Genomic DNA, 22,551 nt, shown 5'->3' on the forward strand with positions numbered 1-22,551 from the left:
GGAGGTGCAGAAGAGGAGGTAAAGAACAGAAGTCACAGAACAGGAGGAGCAGAACAGGAGGAGCAGAAAAGGAGGAGCAGAACAGGAGGTGCAGATCTCCGACCGGCAGACGTCCCACTTTATGGGATCATACAGCGATGGAGGTGAATTGTCCTGTAAGTACCAAACGTCGTCGCGTACAGATAAGTGATTCCAATAAGTATCAGATTTATTGGAATGTGGCTTATCGTGCCGGTAGCTGAACCCACGGGTTATCGGCTCCAGGCTGACGTTGCTCTACGGCAGAGATGGCGGCTTCCATGCAGAGTCCGGTAAGGAGAGGACACATGCCATAGCTGATGAGCAGCACTCAGTGGAAAGGAGTATTGAACAATGGCGCCGGCTTGCACCTGTTCACACCTGTCGGATACTGTTCAGAGATGCCGGTCAGTTTTTGATCCTTCCAGGACAGATCAGACATTACTTGTAAATCGTTCTATGTGGAGATTTCAGTCTATATTTAAACTCAGAAAACAAAACGCATTTCCGATGACTTTGCTCGTGGCTGACAACCCTTAAGTTTGTTGATGTTTTTTTGCCTTTGGCCCGAACATTGCGCTTGAAATGGAAATTTTTTTTAGATTACTAATCAAAAGGCTGAAGACTTTCCAGCTAATCCCATTTCATGGTGAAGCCTTTGGGGACAGAAACTGTAAGTATCTTCTGAAATGTTATTTACACTCTGAGAAAGTGATAATGCGTTTTCAATCTGTGGCACGATCTGCATGTGAGAAATGCTAATTAAGCTTCAACACCAGGAACGCGGTGGGACATTCTCCGCAGACCGCGTCTAGTCTGCGCCATGACAGAGTCAAATGTCCTTCCGTGAAACACACTGCCAAATCCCAGTGTCTTCTGCTCTCAGCCTCTGAGCGGGAGGGTGCGGTATAATTGTATATTAGCGCCATTGATCTGATAAATTCTCTGACATGTGGATATTGTGAGAAATTAGGATATTACCAGTGAGAGCCCTCCATGATAATTGTTGGCACGGAGAGCACCTCTATGGCACAGTACGGAAAATTAATCTATTTATTCAGAAGGAAAAACCTATAAAATGACTGTCCATCAGTAGGAATGTAGACTTCCCCGTGCACAGAGGGGCACACTGCTCTGTTATTATAAGGAGGATCCAGAAGGGCGGCCATCGGCAGCAGACCCCTTATACCATGCATGGTCAAGGCTCCCGGTAATGAGAAGTAACTGCATTTACGTAATACTCTTCCACATGGTAAATGTATTAATAGAAATAAGGCTTAGATATGAAATATGGGTGTGTATTGGTCTTGGATGTGAGGGGGCTCCAGTTTAACACCATCAGAAGACCACCTGGACACATGTCCTTCCTTAGCGTATCTTTTGGCTCATATTATCCTGAGATGACCGGTACCAGCTAAGAAGCGTAAAAGAAGACGTGACAATTGGCCACTCTGTTGGGAGACGTCTATGCTGGATGTGACCACCCAGTGGTTGGGATGGGCATTGCGTCAGGTCTAGAGTCTTGCTAATGTATTAACATTATATCATAGGGACTGGAGTCCTTACCAATATTGAAGGTAATGGTGCACACATCTGCTCCAGCTCGTCTCATCTGCCACCATCCAAGGAGATGGCACTCATAGGACTGAAGGCAACCGGGGACTAAGGGAACAGGGATCAGCTCTTGGGATTATGCCTGTACCTGACACCTCTCCTTGGAAATACAGGGCTCCATACTATTCATTAGGAATCCCCCAATAACCTGTAGTATTTGTGGAAATGACTATAGGAAATGGGACGAGAGAACAATCTGAGACCCCCTCCACACTGGCCCCGTACCCCAAAGTCTCTGTAAGGGGCATTTCCTTATTTTTCTCCAACATTGGACACTGAAATTCCCACTGGGGTTAATCTTCTGTGCAGGTTTTTCCTCTACAAGATATAGGCTCCATCCCCGGACTACAGCCATGCAAACACAGGGAAAATATATCAACTCATTGCAAACAGACCCAGGGCTACGAAGCTGCACGCTGGAAACGCTGAGCATGGAGATCCCCGAATCCCACTGCAATAAGCAGAGATGCCAAGGACACGGAGTGACAGAGAACAGGTCCGGACACAGTTACATGAAAGAGGAATCATAAAAGGGAAATCTAGGGGCAGAGGGTAAATGCAGCGATTACGCTCCATTACCGGGGTCAGATTCGGACCGCCTCGTCTGCTCATTGCTAATAAACAGGGTATTACTCGGGAACATGACAGTAATAATAAATAATAGGACGTGCGATCATTACTCTGCAAACAGCGTCCTGAAATCCCCCATATATCCTGGGCGCCGTCCGCGCCTCTCCTCCAGACCGGGAGGCTTTTCTACAAAATGTGGATAAAATGTCGCTGCTTTTAATTTTTTTCATGTATTAGATATTAGCGGGATATTGAATTATGAATTTGCTTTTAATGGGATCTATTAAAGCTGAGTAATGGGATAATTGGACGCCGGACTAATTTAGGGGGTAATAAAGCATTCATACATTTTGGGTTCTATTCTTTTCTGTGAGATTTGGCTGAATAATGGTTTCTCCGGCCGGTGTTATGGGAATTACGGGAATCAGGAGACGGTCTCTATGTATTATCATTAATATTTAGAGTTTCACGATTGCGGCAGGAATGAAAGTAATGTTGGCTTCTCCATACAGCAGACATTGTTGTGTTGACCTCCTAGGACACCCCAAAACTGTGGAGATCTGAGACAACCCTTCATCTGCCTCATTGTAGCCATGAATATCACCAGGATGTGCCGACGGGTTAGGGTCCAAGTGTCCTGGAACAGATGTCTGCAGGGGGAGACTGGTGTGATGCATATTCCTCGCCATGTGTCCAGGCTCCAGAATGAGCCAGGCACTGATTACAGGGTACCGACCCAAAGATATGTGCACGCAACGTCTTCGCAGAGGGGTCTGAAACTCTCCTGATAATGTGAACTATACCCAGGTAAAAGGTTTAGCGCAGACTCTTGTAGGTAACCGGGACTCGCTGGTCACACTTTCCGCCTTTTACTTGTCTTTCACCGCTTTAGATTTTAAAAGACACAAAGCAGCTAAAAGAGGCGACCCGACCATTCATCAGGAGTCTTCAGCTTGGAGGGTGCCACAAACTACACAAAGTCGTCTGAGGAGCCGAAAAGACAGGCGCAAGATGGCGGCGTCTGCGGCTTAGAACTGCAGCAAAGATGCCGCCATTTTCTGAAGCTCATCCAAGTGTAGAAAACGTTGTGTGCACATACCCTAAAGGTAATACTAGACAGCGTTTTCTGGAAAACAGCTAATTTACATATCTGTCTCCCATGATACCCTGCTTGTAAAATGCCAAACTGCATGTTCTTAAAGAGAACCAGATCCCCAACATTGGAGAAAGCACTATTAATGGAAGAACAATGCTGCATTGAAGCCATCCTCTTGCCGGTCCTTCATACAAAACCATTCATGGCCACAACCAAATGGAACATCACAAATGGCCATCACCTAGCAATCAGCTTCTTTATCAGTTCTCAAAGTGAAGACCAAATGGTAAACATATTTATTCGTATGTTTCGCCCCTATGACAGAGTTTTCTGCCACCTTGAGGCAGCGCAAAGTCTCCAACATCCGAGAGTAAGAGCAGCGCTATAGTCTGATGCCACATATCCGACACTACAAAGTGATATTCTGTGACACTCGGATACATTGTTCCAATCCTCGGACTCATCACACAGAAGGGTCAGGAGAGCGATCCTGAGTGGGGTGAGCTGATCTCACACATCAAGCTCCTTTATCTCGGCTCAGATCCAGGCGTCTATAGAAGCGAAGAGCGTTCAGAAAAGCTTTCAGCGCTCTCAGACTGTTAACGCTGCGGTGATGACGTATCTCGGACAACTCCAGGTTCTCTGTTCTCAGATAATGAAGGATCCTTGATGTTAAGAACAAAGAGGAACAAATAACTAATAAAGAAATAAAAATCTAGATTCGTACTTTAGATTATGACTAACAGAAAAATGAAAAACTGTATTCACAAATGTGAAGCATAGTGGGGTCCATGGATCGTGGGGAGTATTGCAGGAATGGGAGGCAAGGGAGTAGAGATCAGATTAGTGAATGTGATAGGCCTGCATATAGAGATGTGTTTTGGGGGCACCCTTAAAAATAAAGAATATTGGGAATTAACCTGATTGTATGGGGTAGCACACTCCAGAGAATTGGCGCAGCATGAGAACAATCATGGAGACAGAAGTGTGAGGCTAGCATTATGAATGATGTTAGTCTTAAGACTATTAACAAAACGGAGAGCAGGAGTAGTATGGAGACAGTTAAGGAGGAGATGTAGGGTGGTGCAGCACTGTGGAGAGGACAGGTAGGGTTGTAGACAGAGATGAGAAGGAGATATAGGGTGGTGCAGCGCTGTGGAGAGGATGGGTAAGGTGACAGAGATTAGCAGGAGATGTAGGGCGGTGTAGCACTGTGGAGAGGATGGATAGGTGGCAAACAGATATAATGCGGAGATGTAGGGAAGTGCAGCACTGTGGAGAGGACGGGTAGGTTGTATACACATGAGGAGAAAATGTAGGGTGGTGCAGCACTGTGGAGAGGACGGGTAGGTGATAGACAAAGATGATGATGAGATGTAGGGTGGTGCAGCACTGTGGAGAGGACGGGTAGGTGGTAGACAGAGATGATGAGGAGATATAATGCAGAGCAGCACTGTGGAAATGATGGGTAGGTGGTGGACAGATGAGGATAAAATGTAGGGTGGTGCAGCATTATGGATAGGATGGGTAGGTGGTAGACAGAGGAGAAGATATAGAGTGGCGCAGCACTGTGGAGAAGATGGGTAGGTGGTAGACAAAGATGATGAGATGTAGAGCGGTGCAGCACAGTGGAGAAGGTAGGTGGTACATAGAGATGATGTAGGGTGGTACAGTACTTCGGAGAGGCCAGGTAGGGTGGTAGATAGATGAGATGGAGATGTAGGTCATGGAAGCACAATGGCGAGCATGGGTATGGTGATAGACAGGTGAGGAGAAGATGCAGGGCGGTTCAGCACTGTGGAGAGGATGGGTAGGGTGCTAGACAGAGATGAGGAGGAGATGTAGGATGGTGCAGCACTGTGAGAGGATGGGCAGGCGGTAGACAAAGATGAGGAGGAGATATATGTTGTGCAGCACTGTGGAGTGGAAGGTAGGGTGGTATAAAGAGATTAAGAGGAAATATAGGGCAGTGGAGCACTGTGGAGAGGAAAGTAGGGTGGTAAACAGAGATGAGGAGATGTACGGTGCTGCAGCACTGTGGTGAGGACGGGTAGGGTGGTAGACAGATGAGTAGGAGATGTAGAGCGGTGCAGAACAGGTAGGTGGTAGACAAAGATGCGGAGACGTAGGACGGTGCAGAATTCTGGAGAGGATAGGTGGAAGAGCTTCCTAAAGGGTGATCCATAGTGAGAGGGGACTAAGGCGAGGGACAGTGAGATCCTAAAAAAAGTGACTAACGAAACAGAGTGGCCTTCCAGAGAACAGTCCTTGGAGAGGACGCAGAGTCGCAAATCCCCCAGATGGAACACAGAAGGTAATGGGTCTTAATAGGACTGAGTATGTGGGACTAGCGGGGGACCCAAGTGCAAGGGTTCCAGGGCACCAGTAGTGTAGGAAAAAGCATTTTATTTGTGAATGGTGGTCTCCTTCATTGAATTGTGGAACATCTGGTCCTGGCAAACCCACAACACTGGTTACATGCGGCCTGCATCCACACACCCAGCCAGGAACCACACTTTTATGTAACATGGCGGGGCGCCGAAGACGAGTGCCTTGCACGTGGCTACCGCATGTATTGCGTTACACTTGGCATAGTCGGCAGGATGGTTACACGTGTGTGCATGGGGTCTGTGTATTTGAGCAACAATCTGTGGGAAGCTGTGGACATCAATGTTGTCTTGTGGCCCTTAGCACCCACATTAGGCCCCTGAGTACAAGTCCACATTTTGGCCCTAGACATCCTGCACTCTCCTATTCAGTGGGTCAGTGACAAGTGTGCAGGGCCATTCAGCACTTCAGTTAGAACATGTCATTAGAGAGCTCCGTTTACTGTGGACTTTGCTGCACTCATTGCTGGCAGACACAGACAATACAAAAATCCACTTGTATCAGAATCAATAAGCAAAACAAACAGAAGGGCAAGAGAGAGTTAATAATTGAGCAGCACCGGGATACTCATAGGGAATAATAAGCGAGTGACTACTATGGTTGAGTGACCTGAAAAAAAGCAATTCATTAGCACTTGTGTTCTGCCTCTGGTGGAGTTTGCAGATTTTAGATGGGACTGGATGATGGAAGAACAGTTGGTTGAAGAAGACGTCGATTTCTACCATTTCTACATGTGATGCAGAAGAATATGATCCTATTACACTCAGAGAATGAGCGCAACAAAGTAACAAAGAGAAAAGAGAAGGAAGAATCCACAGAAGAGCTGACACATCTGTAACAATCCAGTGTCACCGGGTCACTAACAGAGAGCAGCGGAGATGATGGCTATGTATGTGTGCACATATATATTGTATACATGTGAGCAGGTTGCGGGATGCAGTGACAGACAAGAGGCAGAGCAATGGTTAACAAGATATAGCAATTTAATAAACAGGGAATTCACTCCTTGGAGGGAGGTTAATGGTTAAAGGAGGGATAATAGGGGTAGCAACTGTAAAACAATAGCAGTCCAATGAAAGAACTTATCATGTTCTGTATGGTCCCCTGCAGCAAGTGATCCCGCAGGGGGTTGTAGAACCGGGAACGGCGATGTCCACAGAAGGGGTCCTTTAAACGATGGTCCGTCTTCTGGCGGCAGCGGTCGGTCTCTGGTACCTTCCGCTGAGCCCCTAGTCCATAAGCACGTGCGGCCGAAACAAACAAGGCCACGGCACTCTGCCATACTTCCTTGCAGATCCTCTCCAGTTCCGTCAGGTTGGATGGTGAACGTTGGTGGACGCCATTTTCAGGTCTCTCCAGAGATGCTCAGTTGGGTTTAGGTCAGGGCTCTGGCTGGGCCAGACAAGAATGGTCACAGAGTTGTTCTGAAGCCGCTCCTCTGTTATTTTAGTTGTGTGCTTAGGGTCATTGTCTTGTTGGAAAATGAACCTTTGGTCAAGTCTGAGGTCCAGAGCACTCTGGAAGAGGTTTTCATCCAGGATATCTCTGTACTTGGCCGCATTCATGTTTCCTTCAACCAGTTGTCCTGTCCCTGCAGCTGAAAAAAAATATATAGCATGATGCTGCCACCACCATGCTTCACTGTTGGGATTTAATTGGGAAGGTGATGAGCAGTACCTGGTTTTCTCCACACATACCGCTTAGAATTATCACCATAAAGGTCTATATTCATCTCATCAGACCAGAGAATCTTATTTCTCATAGTCTGGGAGTCCTTCATGTGTTTGTAGCAAACTCTATGCGGCTTTCATATGTCTTGCACTGAGGAGTGGCTTCCGTTGGCCACTCTGCCATATTGGCCCAACTGGTGGAGGGCTACAGTGATAGGTGACTTTGTGAATCTTTCTCCCATCTCCCTACTGCATGTCACAGTCTGGAGACCAAAACATGAGCCAGAAAGCATTGGTACTGAGATGTGGTCTGTGGTCCCCACCCAGAAGCGGATTACAATAGGGTCAATCTGGGTGGTAGCCCAGTGGTGTGGGGGGGCCCTGGGCTACCGCTCAGATTGCCTGCCACCATCAGGGCATTACTGCCCTGACTGGCGTATGGGCCCGGTGGGCAGAGAGGGGGCCCGCATCGGGCCCCGTCTCATCTGCTCACCGGGCCCCTACCGGCACTGCGGCAGTTTCACCTATTGACGTGCGGGTGCACGCCCGCACGTCAATAGTTAACAACAGCCACCAGCCAATTGGAGGCTGGCAGCTGAAGTCGGCCGCAGGCGCAGCGCACACGTCGCCGGGGTCTGACGTCATTGTCAGTCACCTGCGAGTGCGCACTGCTGGAGGGAGCTGCGCCGCTGGAGCGCAGGTCAGGTGAGAACTCGTTTTTTTTTTGTTTTTTTTTGCGAACGGCAATCCGGGGGGCCCGGGCCAGAATGCTGGACAATGTCTGGGGGCAATATGCTGGACACACTGAGGCAGATTGCTGGACACACTGGGGGCAATGCTGGACACACTGGGGCAGATTGCTGGACACACTGGGGGCAATGCTGGACACACTGGGGCAGATTGCTGGACACACTGGGGGCAATGCTGGACACACTGGGGCAGATTGATGGACACACTGGGGGCAATGCTGGAGACACTGGGGCAGATTGCTGGACACACTGGGGGCAGTTCTGGGCACACTGGGGCAGATTGCTGGACACACTGGGGGCAATGCTGGAGACACTGGGGCAGATTTCTGGACCCGCTGGGGGCAATATGCTGGACATACTGGGGCAGATTGCTGGACACACTGGGGGTAATATACTGGACACACTGGGGCAGGATGCAGGACACACTGGGGGCAATATTGGAGACACTGGGGCAGAATGCTGGACACACTGGGGGCAATATGCTGGACACACTGGGGCAGATTGCTGGACACAATGGGGGCGACATGCTGGACACACTGGGGGCAACATGCTGGACATTTTGGGGGCAATATGCTGGACACACTGGGGCAGATTGCTCGACTCACTGGGGGCAGAGATGCTGGACACATTGGGGGCAGGATGCTGGACACATTGGGGGCAGAGATGCTGGACACATTGGGGGCAGAGATGCAGGACACATTGGGGGCAGAGATGCTGGACACATTGGGGGCAGAGATGCTGGACACTGGGGGCAGAGATGCTGGACACTGGAGGCAGAGATGCTGGACACTGGGGGCAGAGATGCTGGACACACTGGGGGCAGGACTGGAGACATGGGCAGAATGTAGATACCGGGCATGATTGGAGACATGGGGCAGAATGAAAGACATGGGGCAGGATTGGAGACAGATCATGCAGGATCATGGGGCAGGATGGATACGATGGAGACTGATGGGGCAGGATGGGGAGATCATATGGGGCAGGATGGATACTCATGAGGGCAGGATGGGAGAACATATGGCTGGAGCCAGGAATGAGATACACGGGGCCAGGATGGGGGATATTATTATTACCATAGGGGCTAATTAAGGAATATTATTACTGCAGCGATGTATTTATTTAATTTTTTGAGGACACTGTTTTAAATGGGGGGGCGGTCCTGTTACTGTGTAGAGTGACACTATGTCGCCTGTTTTTCTTCATGTGGTGTAATGTAGAAGTTGGGAAAAATTAAGTAATGTGTTCTACAAGCGGAGCTCGAGATAACTGTGTTATTTCCTGCAGAGACGAGTCCTGGCTGGATGAACTGATGGCGGTCTGTGCTGGATGAAAGATGAAGGACTTCACCTAGAGACGTCACTGGTGAGTCAGTGTTACCTATACACTGACACTATACACTGTATACTATATACTGAACTGAAGGGTAAATTGACTAGATCAATGGATGTTTGACAGGTTATAGTTTCACACAGCAACTATTTTTCTGGAATAATCTGGTTCAGGTATATGATGACCCCGTCGCATGACCCCATCACATGACCCCGTCACATGGCCGGGGGGCCCACAGTGTCTGAACAGCCCAGGGCCCTGGCTACCCTTAATCCACCCCTGTCCCCACCTGCAGAACCACTCCTTTATTGAGGGTGTCTTGATATTTGCCAATAATTTCCATCTGTTGTCTATTCCATTTGCACAACAGCATGTGACATTGATTGTCAATCAGTGTTGCTTCCTAAGTGGACAGTTTGATTTCACAGAAGTTTGATTTACTTGGAGTTATATTCTGTTGTTTAAGTGTTCCCTTTATTTTTTTGAGCAGTGCATATATACATACAGACATATACAGTGGGGCAAAAAAGTATTTAGTCAGTCAGCAATAGTGCAAGTTCCACCACTTAAAAAGATGAGAGGCGTCTGTAATTTACATCATAGGTAGACCTCAACTATGGGAGACAAACTGAGAAAAAAAAATCCAGAAAATCACATTGTCTGTTTTTTTATCATTTTATTTGCATATTATGGTGGAAAATAAGTATTTGGTCAGAAACAAACAATCAAGATTTCTGGCTCTCACAGACCTGTAACTTCTTCTTTAAGAGTCTCCTCTTTCCTCCACTCATTACCTGTAGTAATGGCACCTGTTTGAACTTGTTATCAATATAAAAAGACACCTGTGCACACCCTCAAACAGTCTGACTCCAAACTCCACTATGGTGAAGACCAAAGAGCTGTCAAAGGACACCAGAAACAAAATTGTAGCCCTGCACCAGGCTGGGAAGACTGAATCTGCAATAGCCAACCAGCTTGGAGTGAAGAAATCAACAGTGGGAGCAATAATTAGAAAATGGAAGACATTCAAGAACACTGATAATCTCCCTCGATCTGGGGCTCCACGCAAAATCCCACCCCGTGGGGTCAGAATGATCTCAAGAACGGTGAGCAAAAATCCCAGAACCACGCGGGGGGACCTAGTGAATGAACTGCAGAGAGCTGGGACCAATGTAACAAGGCCTACCATAAGTAACACACTACGCCACCATGGTCTCAGATCCTGCAGTGCCAGACGTGTCCCACTGCTTAAGCCAGTACATGTCCGGGCCCGTCTTAAGTTTGCTAGAGAGCATTTGGATGATCCAGAGGAGTTTTGGGAGAATGTCCTATGGTCTGATGAAACCAAACTGGAACTGTTTGGTAGAAACACAACTTGTCGTGTTTGGAGGAAAAAGAATACTGAGTTGCATCCATCAAACACCATACCTACTGTAAAGCATGGTGGTGGAAACATCATGCTTTGGGGCTGTTTCTCTGCAAAGGGGCCAGGACGACTGATCTGGGTACATGAAATAATGAATGGGGCCATGTATCGTGAGATTTTGAGTGCAAACCTCCTTCCATCAGCAAGGGCATTGAAGATGAAACGTGGCTGGGTCTTTCAACATGACAATGATCCAAAGCACACCGCCAGGGCAACGAAGGAGTGGCTTCGTAAGAAGCATTTCAAGGTCCTGGAGTGGCCTAGCCAGTCTCCAGATCTCAACCCTATAGAAAACCTTTGGAGGGAGTTGAAAGTCCGTGTTGCCAAGCGAAAAGCCAAAAACATCACTGCTCTAGAGGAGATCTGCATGGAGGAATGGGCCAACATACCAACAACAGTGTGTGGCAACCTTGTGAAGACTTACAGAAAACGTTTGACCTCTGTCATTGCCAACAAAGGATATATTACAAAGTATTGAGATGAAATTTTGTTTCTGACCAAATACTTATTTTCCACCATAATATGCAAATAAAATGATAAAAAAACAGACAATGTGATTTTCTGGATTTTTTTTTCTCAGTTTGTCTCCCATAGTTGAGGTCTACCTATGATGTAAATTACAGACGCCTCTCATCTTTTTAAGTGGTGGAACTTGCACTATTGCTGACTGACTAAATACTTTTTTGCCCCACTGTATATACACTAGATGGTGGCCCGATTCTAACGCATTCGGGTATTCTAGAATATGTATGTATGTTTATAGCAGCCACATAGTATATAGCACAGGCCACATAGTATGTAGGAGCCATGTAGTATATAGCAGACAAATAGTACGTGGCCTGTGCTATATACTATGTGGCTGCTATATACATACATACATATTCTAGAATACCCGATGCGTTAATACAGGACACGCAGTATATAACACAGCCCACGTACTATATAACACAGCCCACACAGTATATAGCAGCCACGCAGTATATAACACAGGCGACGTAGTATATAATACAGGCCACGCAGTATATAACACAGGGCACGTAGTAAACAGCACAGCCCACACAGTATATAACACAGCCCACGCAGTATATAACACTGCCCATGTAGTATATAGCACAGCCCGAGCAGTATATCACACAGCCCACGCAGTATATCACACTGCCCATGTAGTATATAGCACAGCCCCCGCAGTATATCACACAGCCCACACAGTATATCACACTGCCCATGTAGTATATAACACAGCCCCCGCAGTATATCACACTGCCCATGTAGTACATAGCACAGCCCACGCAGTATTTAGCAGTGTGGGCACCATATCCCTGTTAAAAAAAATAATTAAAATAAAAAATTGTTATATACTCACCCGCCGGGATCCACCGAAGCTCTGGCGATGCGCGCGCGACTGCCGCCATCTTCCGTTCCCAGGATGCATTGCAAAATTACCCAGAAGACTTAGCAGTCTCGCAAGACCGCTAAGTCTTCTGGGTAATTTCGCAATGCATCTCTGGGAACGGAAGATGGCGGCAGCCGCGTGCGGCTCGGCGGACTACGGAGGGTGAGAATAGAAGGTTTTTTGGTTTTTTTAATTATTTTTAACATTACCTTTTTTTTACTATTGATGTTGCATAGGCAGCATCAATATTAAAAAGTTGGGGACACACAGGGTTAATAGCAGCGATACCGGAGTGCGTTACCCGCGGCATAACGCGGTCCGTTACCACTGGCATTAACCCTGTGTTAGCGGTGACTGGAGGGGAGTATGCGGGCGCCGGGCACTGACTGCAGGAGAGTAGGGAGGAACTAATTGGTCTGTGCCCATCGCTGATTGGTCGCGGCAGCCATGACAGGCAGCTGGCGAGACCAATCAGCGACGTGGGATTTCCGTTACGGAAGTTGAGGACAGAAAGACGGAAGTACCACTTAGACAATTATATATATAGATACGACTCCAGTACAAAAGCCTAATCATGACATACAAAGCCATCCACAACCTGTCTCCTCCATACATCTGTGACCTCGTCTCCCGGTACTTTCCTGCACGTGACCTCCGATCCTCACAAGATATCCTTCTCTAATCCCCTCTTATCTCCTCTTCCCAAAATTGTATACAAGATTTCTCTCGCGCATCACCCCTACTGTGGAACTCTCTACCACTACATATCAGACTCTCACCTACCATCGAAACCTTCAAAAAGAACCTGAAGACCTACCTCTTCCGGCAAGCCTACAACCTGCAGTAACCACCGATCGACCAAACCACTGCACGACCAGCTCTATCCTCACCTACTGTATCCTCACCCATCCCTTGTAGATTGTGAGCCTTCGCGGGCAGGGTCCTCACTCCTCCTGGACCAGTTGTGACTTGTATTGTTCAAGATTATTGTACCTGTTTTTATTATGTATACCCCTCCTCACATGTAAAGCGCCATGGAATAAATGGCGCTATAATGATAATAAATAATAATATATACATATGCATACAAATATATATATATACACGCACATATATACTATAAACACACATATATACTACTACTGGTGTCTGTATAAATCTGTATGTAGTGAGCTCCCTCTAGTGGTTACTGTATAAATTTGTATGTAGTGAGCTCCTCCCAGTGGTGACTGTATAAATCTGTATGCAGTAAGCTCCTCCTTGTGGTGGCTGTATAAATCTGTATGCAGTAAGCTCCTCCTAGTGGTGGCTGTATAAATCTGTATGCAGTGAGCTCCTCCTAGTGGTGATTGTATAAATCTGTATGCAGTAAGCTCCTCCTAGTGGTGGCTGTATAAATCTGTATGCAGTAAGCTCCTCCTAGTGGTGGCTGTATAAATCTGTATGCAGTGAGCTCCTCCTAGTGGTGATTGTATAAATCTGTATGCAGTAAGCTCCTCCTAGTGGTGACTGTATAAATATGAATGTAGTGAGCTCCTCCTAGTGGTGACTGTATAAATCTGTATGCAGTGAGCTCCTCCTAGTGGTGATTGTATAAATCTATATGCAGTAAGCTCCTCCTAGTGGTGACTGTATAAACATGTATGTAGTGAGCTCCCCCTAATGGTGGCTGTATAAATATGTATGTAGTGAGCTCCTCCTAGTGGTGGCTGTATAAATATGTACAGTACAGACCAAAAGTTTGGACACACCTTCTCATTTAAAGATTTTTCTGTATTTTCATGACTATGAAAATTGTACATTCACACTGAAGGCAGCAAAACTATGAATTAACACATGTGGAATTATATACTTAACAAAAAAGTGTGAAACAATTGAAAGTATGTCTTATATTCTAGGTTCTTCAAAGTAGCCACCTTCTGCTTTGATGACTGCTTTGCACACTCTTGGCATTCTCTTCATGAGTTTCAAGAGGTAGTCACCGGGAATGGTTTTCACTTCACAGGTGTGCCCTGTCAGGTTTAATAAGTGGGATTTCTTGCCTTATAAATAGGGTTGGGACCATCAGTTGTGTTGAGCAGAAGTCTGGTGGATACACAGCTGATAGTCCTAATGAATAGAGTGTTAGAATTTGTATTATGGCAAGAAAAAAGAAGCTAAGTAAAGAAAAACGAGTGGCCATCATTACTTTAAGAAATTAAGGTCAGTCAGTCCGAAAAATTGGGCAAACTTTGAAAGTGTCCAAAAGTGCAGTGGTAAGAACCATCAAGCGCTACAAAGAAACTGGCTCACATGAAGACCGTCCCAGGAAAGGAAGACCAAGAGTCACCTCTGCTTCTGAGGATAAGTTTATCTGAGTCACCAGCCTCAGAAATCGCAGGTTAACAGCAGCTCAGATTAGAGACCAGGTCAATGCCACACAGAGTACTAGCAGCAGACACATCTCTACAACAACTGTTAAGAGGAGACTTTGTGCAGCAGGCCTTCATGGTAAAATAGCTGCTAGGAAACCACTGCTAAGGACAGGCAACAAGCAGAAGAGACTTGTTAGGGCTAAAGAACACAAGGAATGGACATTAGACCAGTGGAAATCTGTGCTTTGGTCTGATGAGTCCAAATTTGAGATCTTTGGTTCCAACCACCGTGTCTTTGTGCGACGCAGAAAAGGTGAACGGATGGACTCTACATGCCTGGTTCCCACCGTGAAGCATGGAGGAGGAGGTGTGATGGTGTGCGGGCTGCTTTGCTGGTGACACTGTTGGGGATTTATTTGAAATTGAAGGCATACTGAGCCCTCATGGCTACCACAGCATCTTGCAGCGGCATGCTATTCCATCCGGTTTGCGTTTAGTTGGACCATTGTTTATTTTTCAACAGGACAATGACCCCAAACACACCTCCAGGCTGTGTAAGGGCTCTTTGAACAAGAAGGAGAGTGATGGGGTGCTACGCCAGATGACCTGGCCTCCACAGTCACCAGACCTGAACCCAATCGAGATGGTTTGGGGTGAGCTGGACCGCAGAGTGACGGCAAAAGGGCCAACAAGTGCTAAGCATCTCTGGGAACTCCTTCAAGATTGTTGGAAGACCATTCCCGGTGACTACCTCTTGAAGCTCATCAAGAGAATGCCAAGAGTGTGCAAAGCAGTCATCAAAGCAAAACGTGGCTACTTTGCAGAACCTAGAATATAAGGCATAATTTAAGTTGTTTCACACTTTTTTGTTAAGTATATAATTCCACATGTTAATTCATAGTTTTGATGCCTTCAGTGTGAATGTACAATTTTCATAGTCATGAAAATACAGAAAAATCTTTAAATGAGAAGGTGTGTCCAAACTTTTGGTCTGTACTGTATGTAGTGAGCTCCTTCTAGTGGTGGCTGTATAAACTTGTATGTAGTGAGCTCCCCTTAGTGATGACTGTATACATCTGTATGCAATGAGCTCCCCCTAGTGGTGGCTGTATAAATCTGTATGCAGTGAGCTCCCTCTCATGGTGGCTGTATAAATCTGTATGTAGTGACCTCCCTCTTGTGGTGACTGTATAAATTTGTATGCAGTGAGCTCCCCCTAGTGAAGACTGTATACATTTGTATGTAGTGAGCTCTTTCTAGTGGTGGCTGTATAAATCATGTATAGTGAGCTCCCCCTGGTGGTGGCTGTACAAATCGGTATGCAGTGAGCTCCCTCTAGTGGTGGATGTACAAATCTGTGTGCATGGAGTTTCACCTTGTAATGGTGATATGTTGCTCCGTTTTAAAGCCACTGGAAAACTAATGTTATTTCTTGGGGTTTGGGTAAACAGGATAGGACCCCATATGTAGAGTTGAGCGAATAAGGCTCTCCATGCATGTGCTGTGATGGTGACACAAGCAGCTGTGGTGCTGAGCAGCTGATCAGCCGGCGCGATCCAGGAGCTGGGTTCCCTCTGTAGCTTATTCGGCGAGCGCTATAGCCCTGACCCGATCAAATTTGCTCATCTCTACCCATATGTGTTATGATCCTAATGGCTGAGGATCACCAAACGGACTAGCTAAGTTTATGAACATAAACACGAGCTCTAGGGAGGTGGTAACTGGACTGACCGCAAACCTGATGCTAACCAACACACTAAAGGTAGCCGGTGAACGTGCCTAAAATCCTGGACGTCTTGACGCAGCCTGAGAAACTATCTACTCCTGGAGGGAAAGAAAGACCTCACTTGCCTCAAGAGAAATTACCCCAAAGATATAGGAAGCCCCCAACAAATAATAACGGTGAGGTAAGGGGAAAAACACAAACGTAGAAATGAAAAGAGATTCAGCAAATGAGGCCCGCTAATACTAGATAGCAGAAGACAGATAGGGAACTGTGCGGTCAGTAAAAAACCCTATGCAAAATATCCACGCTGAGAATACAAGAACCCCCACACCAACTAACGGTGTGAGGGGAGAAACTCAGCCCCCTAGAGCTACCAGCAAGCAAGGAAATCACATATTAGCAAGCTGGACAAGAAAACAAAAATAAACCAAGAAACATATGACCACTGATGGTCAAAAAATGAACCAAGCAAAACTTAGCTTCTCTTGAAGAGACTGATAACGAAGGACTGCAGGAGTGCTCCAAAATAGCACTGAAGACATTGACAGCAGGCAACAACTGAGAGTCCAGGTGAACTAAATAGGAAACAGCTAACAGATAACGAGACAGCTGATCCAGCCTAGACCTGCAGACTGACACAAAGAACCACCAGAGGGAGCCCAAAGACAGCACTCACACAGTACCAGTTGTGACCACAAGAGAGAGCCCAAAAACAGAGTTCACAACACATATGGCCCTCTGTGAAGGCTACTTACAGGAGTAAAAATCACAGCCATTATTATTGACCATAACAAACCTTGCCCATGCTGTTTCCACATCATCGTGAAGCGATACAGACCACAGGCCGCTTGTGTCCTGCATCATGGCCTGTCTGTGGCTACTGAACTCGCCGACATGGTAGGAGGCAACTGACATGCGACGGGTAATAGTAGGTGGTTGTGATTGTAAGAATGGAGGGCACAGGGTAGCACCCCTTATGGTGGAGGAGACCTGGGACCCGTGCCCTTTTATGATTCTGCCCCCTGTGAGCTCATCATACTCTAGTGGAGGAATATTTGAGACCCTGGGTGTGAATGTAACCTCAGACTCCACTACAGTTCCAGCAGACTGATAAAACTCTATAATGCAGCACTATTGATCTGTCCTCGCCCCCCTGCAAACATCTTGTCCCCTTCATGTAGCAATATGTCTACACGCCGCAGTGAAATGGATCAGCGCGGTGCTTAGATGTGGGTCAGTAACGCCGCTCCACCAGCCTCATTCCGCCTGCTTTGTTTAAAGCCCACATTTACAAAGAATGGCTTCTGCGGCTATAAAACACCGTCTAGGTTACATTCTTTATGCAGAGCAATTTAACACACACATGAACTGAACAGAAAAAAAGCAAAAAAACCTTCCTGATATTTCACTGGCAAATAAACATCTGCCCGTAATGAGCATGTTATTAACGTTATGGATAGCATGACACTCAATCACTTTCATTTCCAGGCTGTTAATGAGCAGTGAGAGGCTTTACTACAAGCTGAACCCAGTGGAATCCAGCCCGGATGTGTTGCTTTTGTGTTTGGGCTTATCAGGTATTCCAGTCAGCGCGCAATGAAACAATAAAGCCAATCTATCCTTCCAGGGAAGACAATGCGGTGTCCTCGCAGCCCTCCAGAACGGTGGTCAAACCCACTAAGAGAGGGCAGAAAATGAAAAGGCGCTCATCAGGATGGAAATCTCCACCGACCACACTTCATAGTCCATCTGATTATCATTTGTGATTTTCACTTATTGATTCTTATTGAATGTTCCAATATGAAGGTGAAACATTAACCATGAAGGTGCCGTCCACATACACCAAGCAGCAGGTGGAGACAGTGGCCAGGACCCAGAGATATCGAATGCCCTGGAGAACAAATAATGCCCCTTCAGTGCCCCCGTAAGACAACGTTACTGCCCCCTCATCTTCACATCTCCCACTGCAGGAAAAATAAAATGTAACCTCATGGAATCTGAGAGATATAAAGTTCTCTTCTCCCGGATGACCGATGGGCACAGGCGGCTCCATGCAGCAACATCATTCCTCCTGCGCGGAGAGGCGGACATCTTGTAGCAGAGTGGACACGGATACAGAGGCATTTGCCCAGAGGTCTAGGGCACCAGCACCTGCACTGCCCGAATCGTCAGTGCCACCAATCACACTTCTTAGAGCTGCAACATTTTAACAAATTAAAAAAAAGTAATTTTTATTTTATTATTTTTAATGCATCTGCTCCCCCACGCTGTACGACTCCATGGCGGTGCATCTGGAATGTTGGATTTGATCACGCTCCATACTTTGTTCTCAGAGAAGACCTGGGGCCACCAGATGGGTCCGGCTGTGTCTTCACTTAGTGGATTGAGAACTCCTGTATCCTCATCTAAACGCGGCATTCATTTTTATGGGTGTGTGGGGGGCAGCATGTAGCCTTCAGCTGATGGTGTCTCCTGTGGACTCGAATATTCCAAACGATGGTCAGTCAGCATGGATACGGGGGGTCCTTACAAAGGATTCAGTCATTTATGTGGCACCATGCATCTGCAGACGTGGCAGCTCCTAACAGTGATGCCATTGTAGCTTCGTCCATCCTCTTCCACACAAGGAGAACGGACAATTCCTAAGGCCGGCCTCACAGTAGCGAGTTTTACGGACGTATGAGCGCATAAACTACGTCCGTAAAATTCGCATTACACACGGCCCAATGAATCTATATGGCCCAGCTCATATCTGCCGTATATTACGCATCCGTAATATACGGTCTTGTACGGCCGTAGAAAATCGCAGCATGCTGCGTTTGTCACCGTATTGCGCAAAAAAAATCGCCAATGAAAGTCTATGGGGGCGAGAAAAATACGGATTCCACACGGACCAGCAGTGTGACTTGCGAGAAATACGCAGTGGTGTTAGTGAAAAGCCGGTAATTCAATTGCCGGCTTTTCATTTCTCCTTCCCAAACCCGACATGATATGAGACATGGTCTACATACAGTAAACCATCTCATATCCCTTTTTTTTTTTGCATATTACACACTACTAATGTTAGTATTGTGTATGTACAAAATTTGGGTGCTGTAGCTGCTAAAATAAAGGGTTAAATGGCGGAAAAAATTGGGGTGGGCTCCCGCACAATTTTCTCCGCCAGAGTGGTAAAGCCAGTGACTGAGGGCAGATATTAATAGCCAGGAGAGGGTCCATGGTTATTGGCCCCCCCGTGGCTAAAAACATCTGCCCCCAGCCACCCCAGAAAAGGCACATCTGGAAGATGCGCCTATTCTGGCACTTGGCCACTCTCTTCCCACTCCCGTGTAGCGGTGGGATATGGGGTAATGAAGGGTTAATGTCACCTTGCTATTGTAAGGTGAGATTAAGCCAGATTAATAATGGAGAGGCGTCAATTATGTCACCTATCCATTATTAATCCAATTGTATGAAAGGGTTAAAAAAACACACACATTATTACAAAGTATTTTAATGAAATAAACACACAGGTTGTTTTAATATTTTATTGCTCTCTCAATCCACCTGAAGACCCTCGCTTGGCAAAATAATAAACCAACAATATACATACCTTCTGATGATGTCACGTCCCACGAAGTAAATCCATCTGAAGGGGTTAAATCATTTTACAGGCAGGAGCTGTGCTAAAGCACTCGCTCGTGCCTGTAAACCCCGGGTGCTGAAAGGAAAGCTGGATGATCTGTACTTACATTGAGTCGCGGTGAGGCGCCCTCTGCTGGATGAACTCATATGAACTCGAGCGTGGGAACTTTTCCAAGGCTCCAGTTCATGAGGACATCCAGCAGAGGGCGCCTCACCGCGACTCAATGTAAGTACAGGTCATCCTGCTTTCCTTTCAGCACCTGGGGTTTACAGGCACGAGCGAGTGCTTTAGCACAGCTCCTGCCTGTAAAATGATTTAACCCCTTCAGATGGATTTACTTCGTGGGACGTGACAGATCAACAGAAGGTATGTATATTGTTGGTTTATTATTTTGCCAAGCGAGGGTCTTCAGGTGGATTGAGAGAGCAATAAAATATTAAAACAACCTGTGTGTTTATTTCATTAAAATACTTTGTAATAATGTGTGTGTGTTTTTTTAACCCTTTCATACAATTGGATTAATAATGGATAGGTGACATAATTGACGCCTCTCTATTATTAATCTGGCTTAATGTCACCTTACAATAGCAAGGTGACATTAACCCTTCATTACCCCATATCCCACCACTACACGGGAATGGGAAGAGAGTGGCCAAGTGCCAGAATAGGCGCATCTTCCAGATGTGCCTTTTCTGGGGTGGCTGGGGGCAGATGTTTGTAGCCAGGGGGGGGCAATAACCATGGGCCTTCTTCTGGCTATTAATATCTGCCCTCAGTCACTGGCTTTACCACTCTGGCGGAGAAAATGGCGCGGGAGCCCACGCCAATTTTTTCTGCCATTTAACCCTTTATTTTAGCAGCTACAGCACCCAAATTTTGCACATACACACTACTAACATTAGTAGTGTGGAATATGCAAAAAAAAAGGGATATGAGATGGTTTACTGTATGTAAACCATGTCTCATATCCTGTCGGGTTTGGGAAGGAGAAATGAGAAGCCGGCAATTGATTTACCGGCTTTTCACATATATCGCGCTGAATGAAATATAAATACAGAATATATATATGTATATATGTGTCTCAATGACATATATATATATATATATATATATATATATATATATATATATATACAGTATATATATACTGTATATATGTTTTAACGAACATTTGAGCACATAAATCCATTAGATGTCGGTCTTGCAAGCCTGCGTAAAATATCGCAGTACGGATGCCATACGGATTACATACGGAGAATGCCATGTGCAAAATACGCTGACACACCCTGCCTACGGATGACATACGGACCACTATTTTGGGGACTTTTCTGCGTATTACGGCCGTAAAAAACGGACCGTATTTACATACGCTGAGTGTGAGGCCGGCCTAAGTGTGTCTTATTTCGGAAGGATGGATTCTGGTAGACACTGTGGATATTTGAGACACCGATGTAGGGTGGAGCCAATCAATGGGGCTAGGAGATGTGAGAACTGGGCAACGGGCCTCCGCCCAAGTCTTCAGTGCCAGTAGCACCATTTAGAGACAGTCGCACACTGCTGCATAATGGGCTCAGGTGCGTTTTGTTGGGATTTATTGGTCTGCTCTTTGGCTTGCGATGTGTTGTATGATAGAGCTCTAAAGGTCTGTGGTCAATTAAAAATGCCTAAACTGATCAGAAATGGTCACAATGCTCATCAATAGGTGCAAAATATCATTATTATGACAGACGACCATATAACCAAGGCTGGTGTGAACAGTGGGCAATCCCGAGCTGATGCCAGGACCATCGCAAGGTGGCAGAGTGTCAGTGTGAAGGAGATGAGCGGTGACAGGAGCCGTGGTCACTGGCTAGTCATAGTCGGGGGCATTAGTCAATGTGCTGGATTACCCAGAGTAATGTCTGAATAGAGGCCTCTATTGTAGCGGAAAACCCTGTCATTCCTCTCTCCTTATTCCTGGGATGTCACCTCGTGACAAGATAACGTTTCCAGCACCTGCGATTTCGTGCCATCTCTAACTGCTGCCTAATTGCCTCCACGTTTCCTTCTAATCTCTGTTTGGATTATTTTAAATACATTTTTGTAGTATAGGAATAAATCCGCTGCCGCCTCATACCTCCTTAGTGTAGCTTTAAATTGCACAATAGGTCTTCTGGGAAAAGAGATGTTGACAGCGCTAACGTGTTAATGAGTAATAGATTGCATTAATAGCTAAACTCTTATCTATGTTTCTACTTTATATAACACTCAAAGACAAAACGGTACAAAGCACAGCTGGCTTCATATTAAGTACTCCTTTATAGAGAAATGACAGCGTACCCGGGGGATTGAGCGCAAGGTGCTCAACTGACTTTAATATTCACAGGCAGAGGGAAAAAAAGTAATATGCACATAACATACGTGTGATTTGTACAACATGTCACAGTGATATTGCTTTTCTGCAAAGTCTGGATACAAAATCCATATAATGGGCATATTAATGACTAATGCATATTCCAATATATTCATCGGAAATACAACTCCCCCTTCTCATAGCTCGCAGATGAGATCACACCGCTGAGTGCAGGATACTGCAGGTCCTCAGCTTGCTGGT

At 46.2% G+C, this 22,551-nt stretch overlaps 1 protein-coding gene across 3 annotated transcripts in view; it reads right to left on the reverse strand.

The window, feature by feature from the left end:
• Window positions 1–22,551, reverse strand: part of DIAPH2 (diaphanous related formin 2) — a 1,729,654-nt gene that overhangs the window by 687,978 nt on the left and 1,019,125 nt on the right. The window contains exon 24 of one of the 3 annotated variants that reach the window (XM_077286527.1): window positions 3,666–3,963. The exons of the other annotated variants lie outside the window; for them this stretch is intronic. Coding sequence (XP_077142642.1) covers window positions 3,947–3,963 — 17 coding nt within the window. The 3' untranslated portion in view covers window positions 3,666–3,946. Of the gene's footprint in view, window positions 1–3,665; window positions 3,964–22,551 lie in introns of those variants that run through there. 3 annotated transcript variants of the gene reach the window in all.

Source organism: Ranitomeya variabilis, chromosome 2 (genome assembly GCF_051348905.1).
Source record: "Ranitomeya variabilis isolate aRanVar5 chromosome 2, aRanVar5.hap1, whole genome shotgun sequence".
Classification (NCBI taxonomy): domain Eukaryota; kingdom Metazoa; phylum Chordata; class Amphibia; order Anura; family Dendrobatidae; genus Ranitomeya; species Ranitomeya variabilis.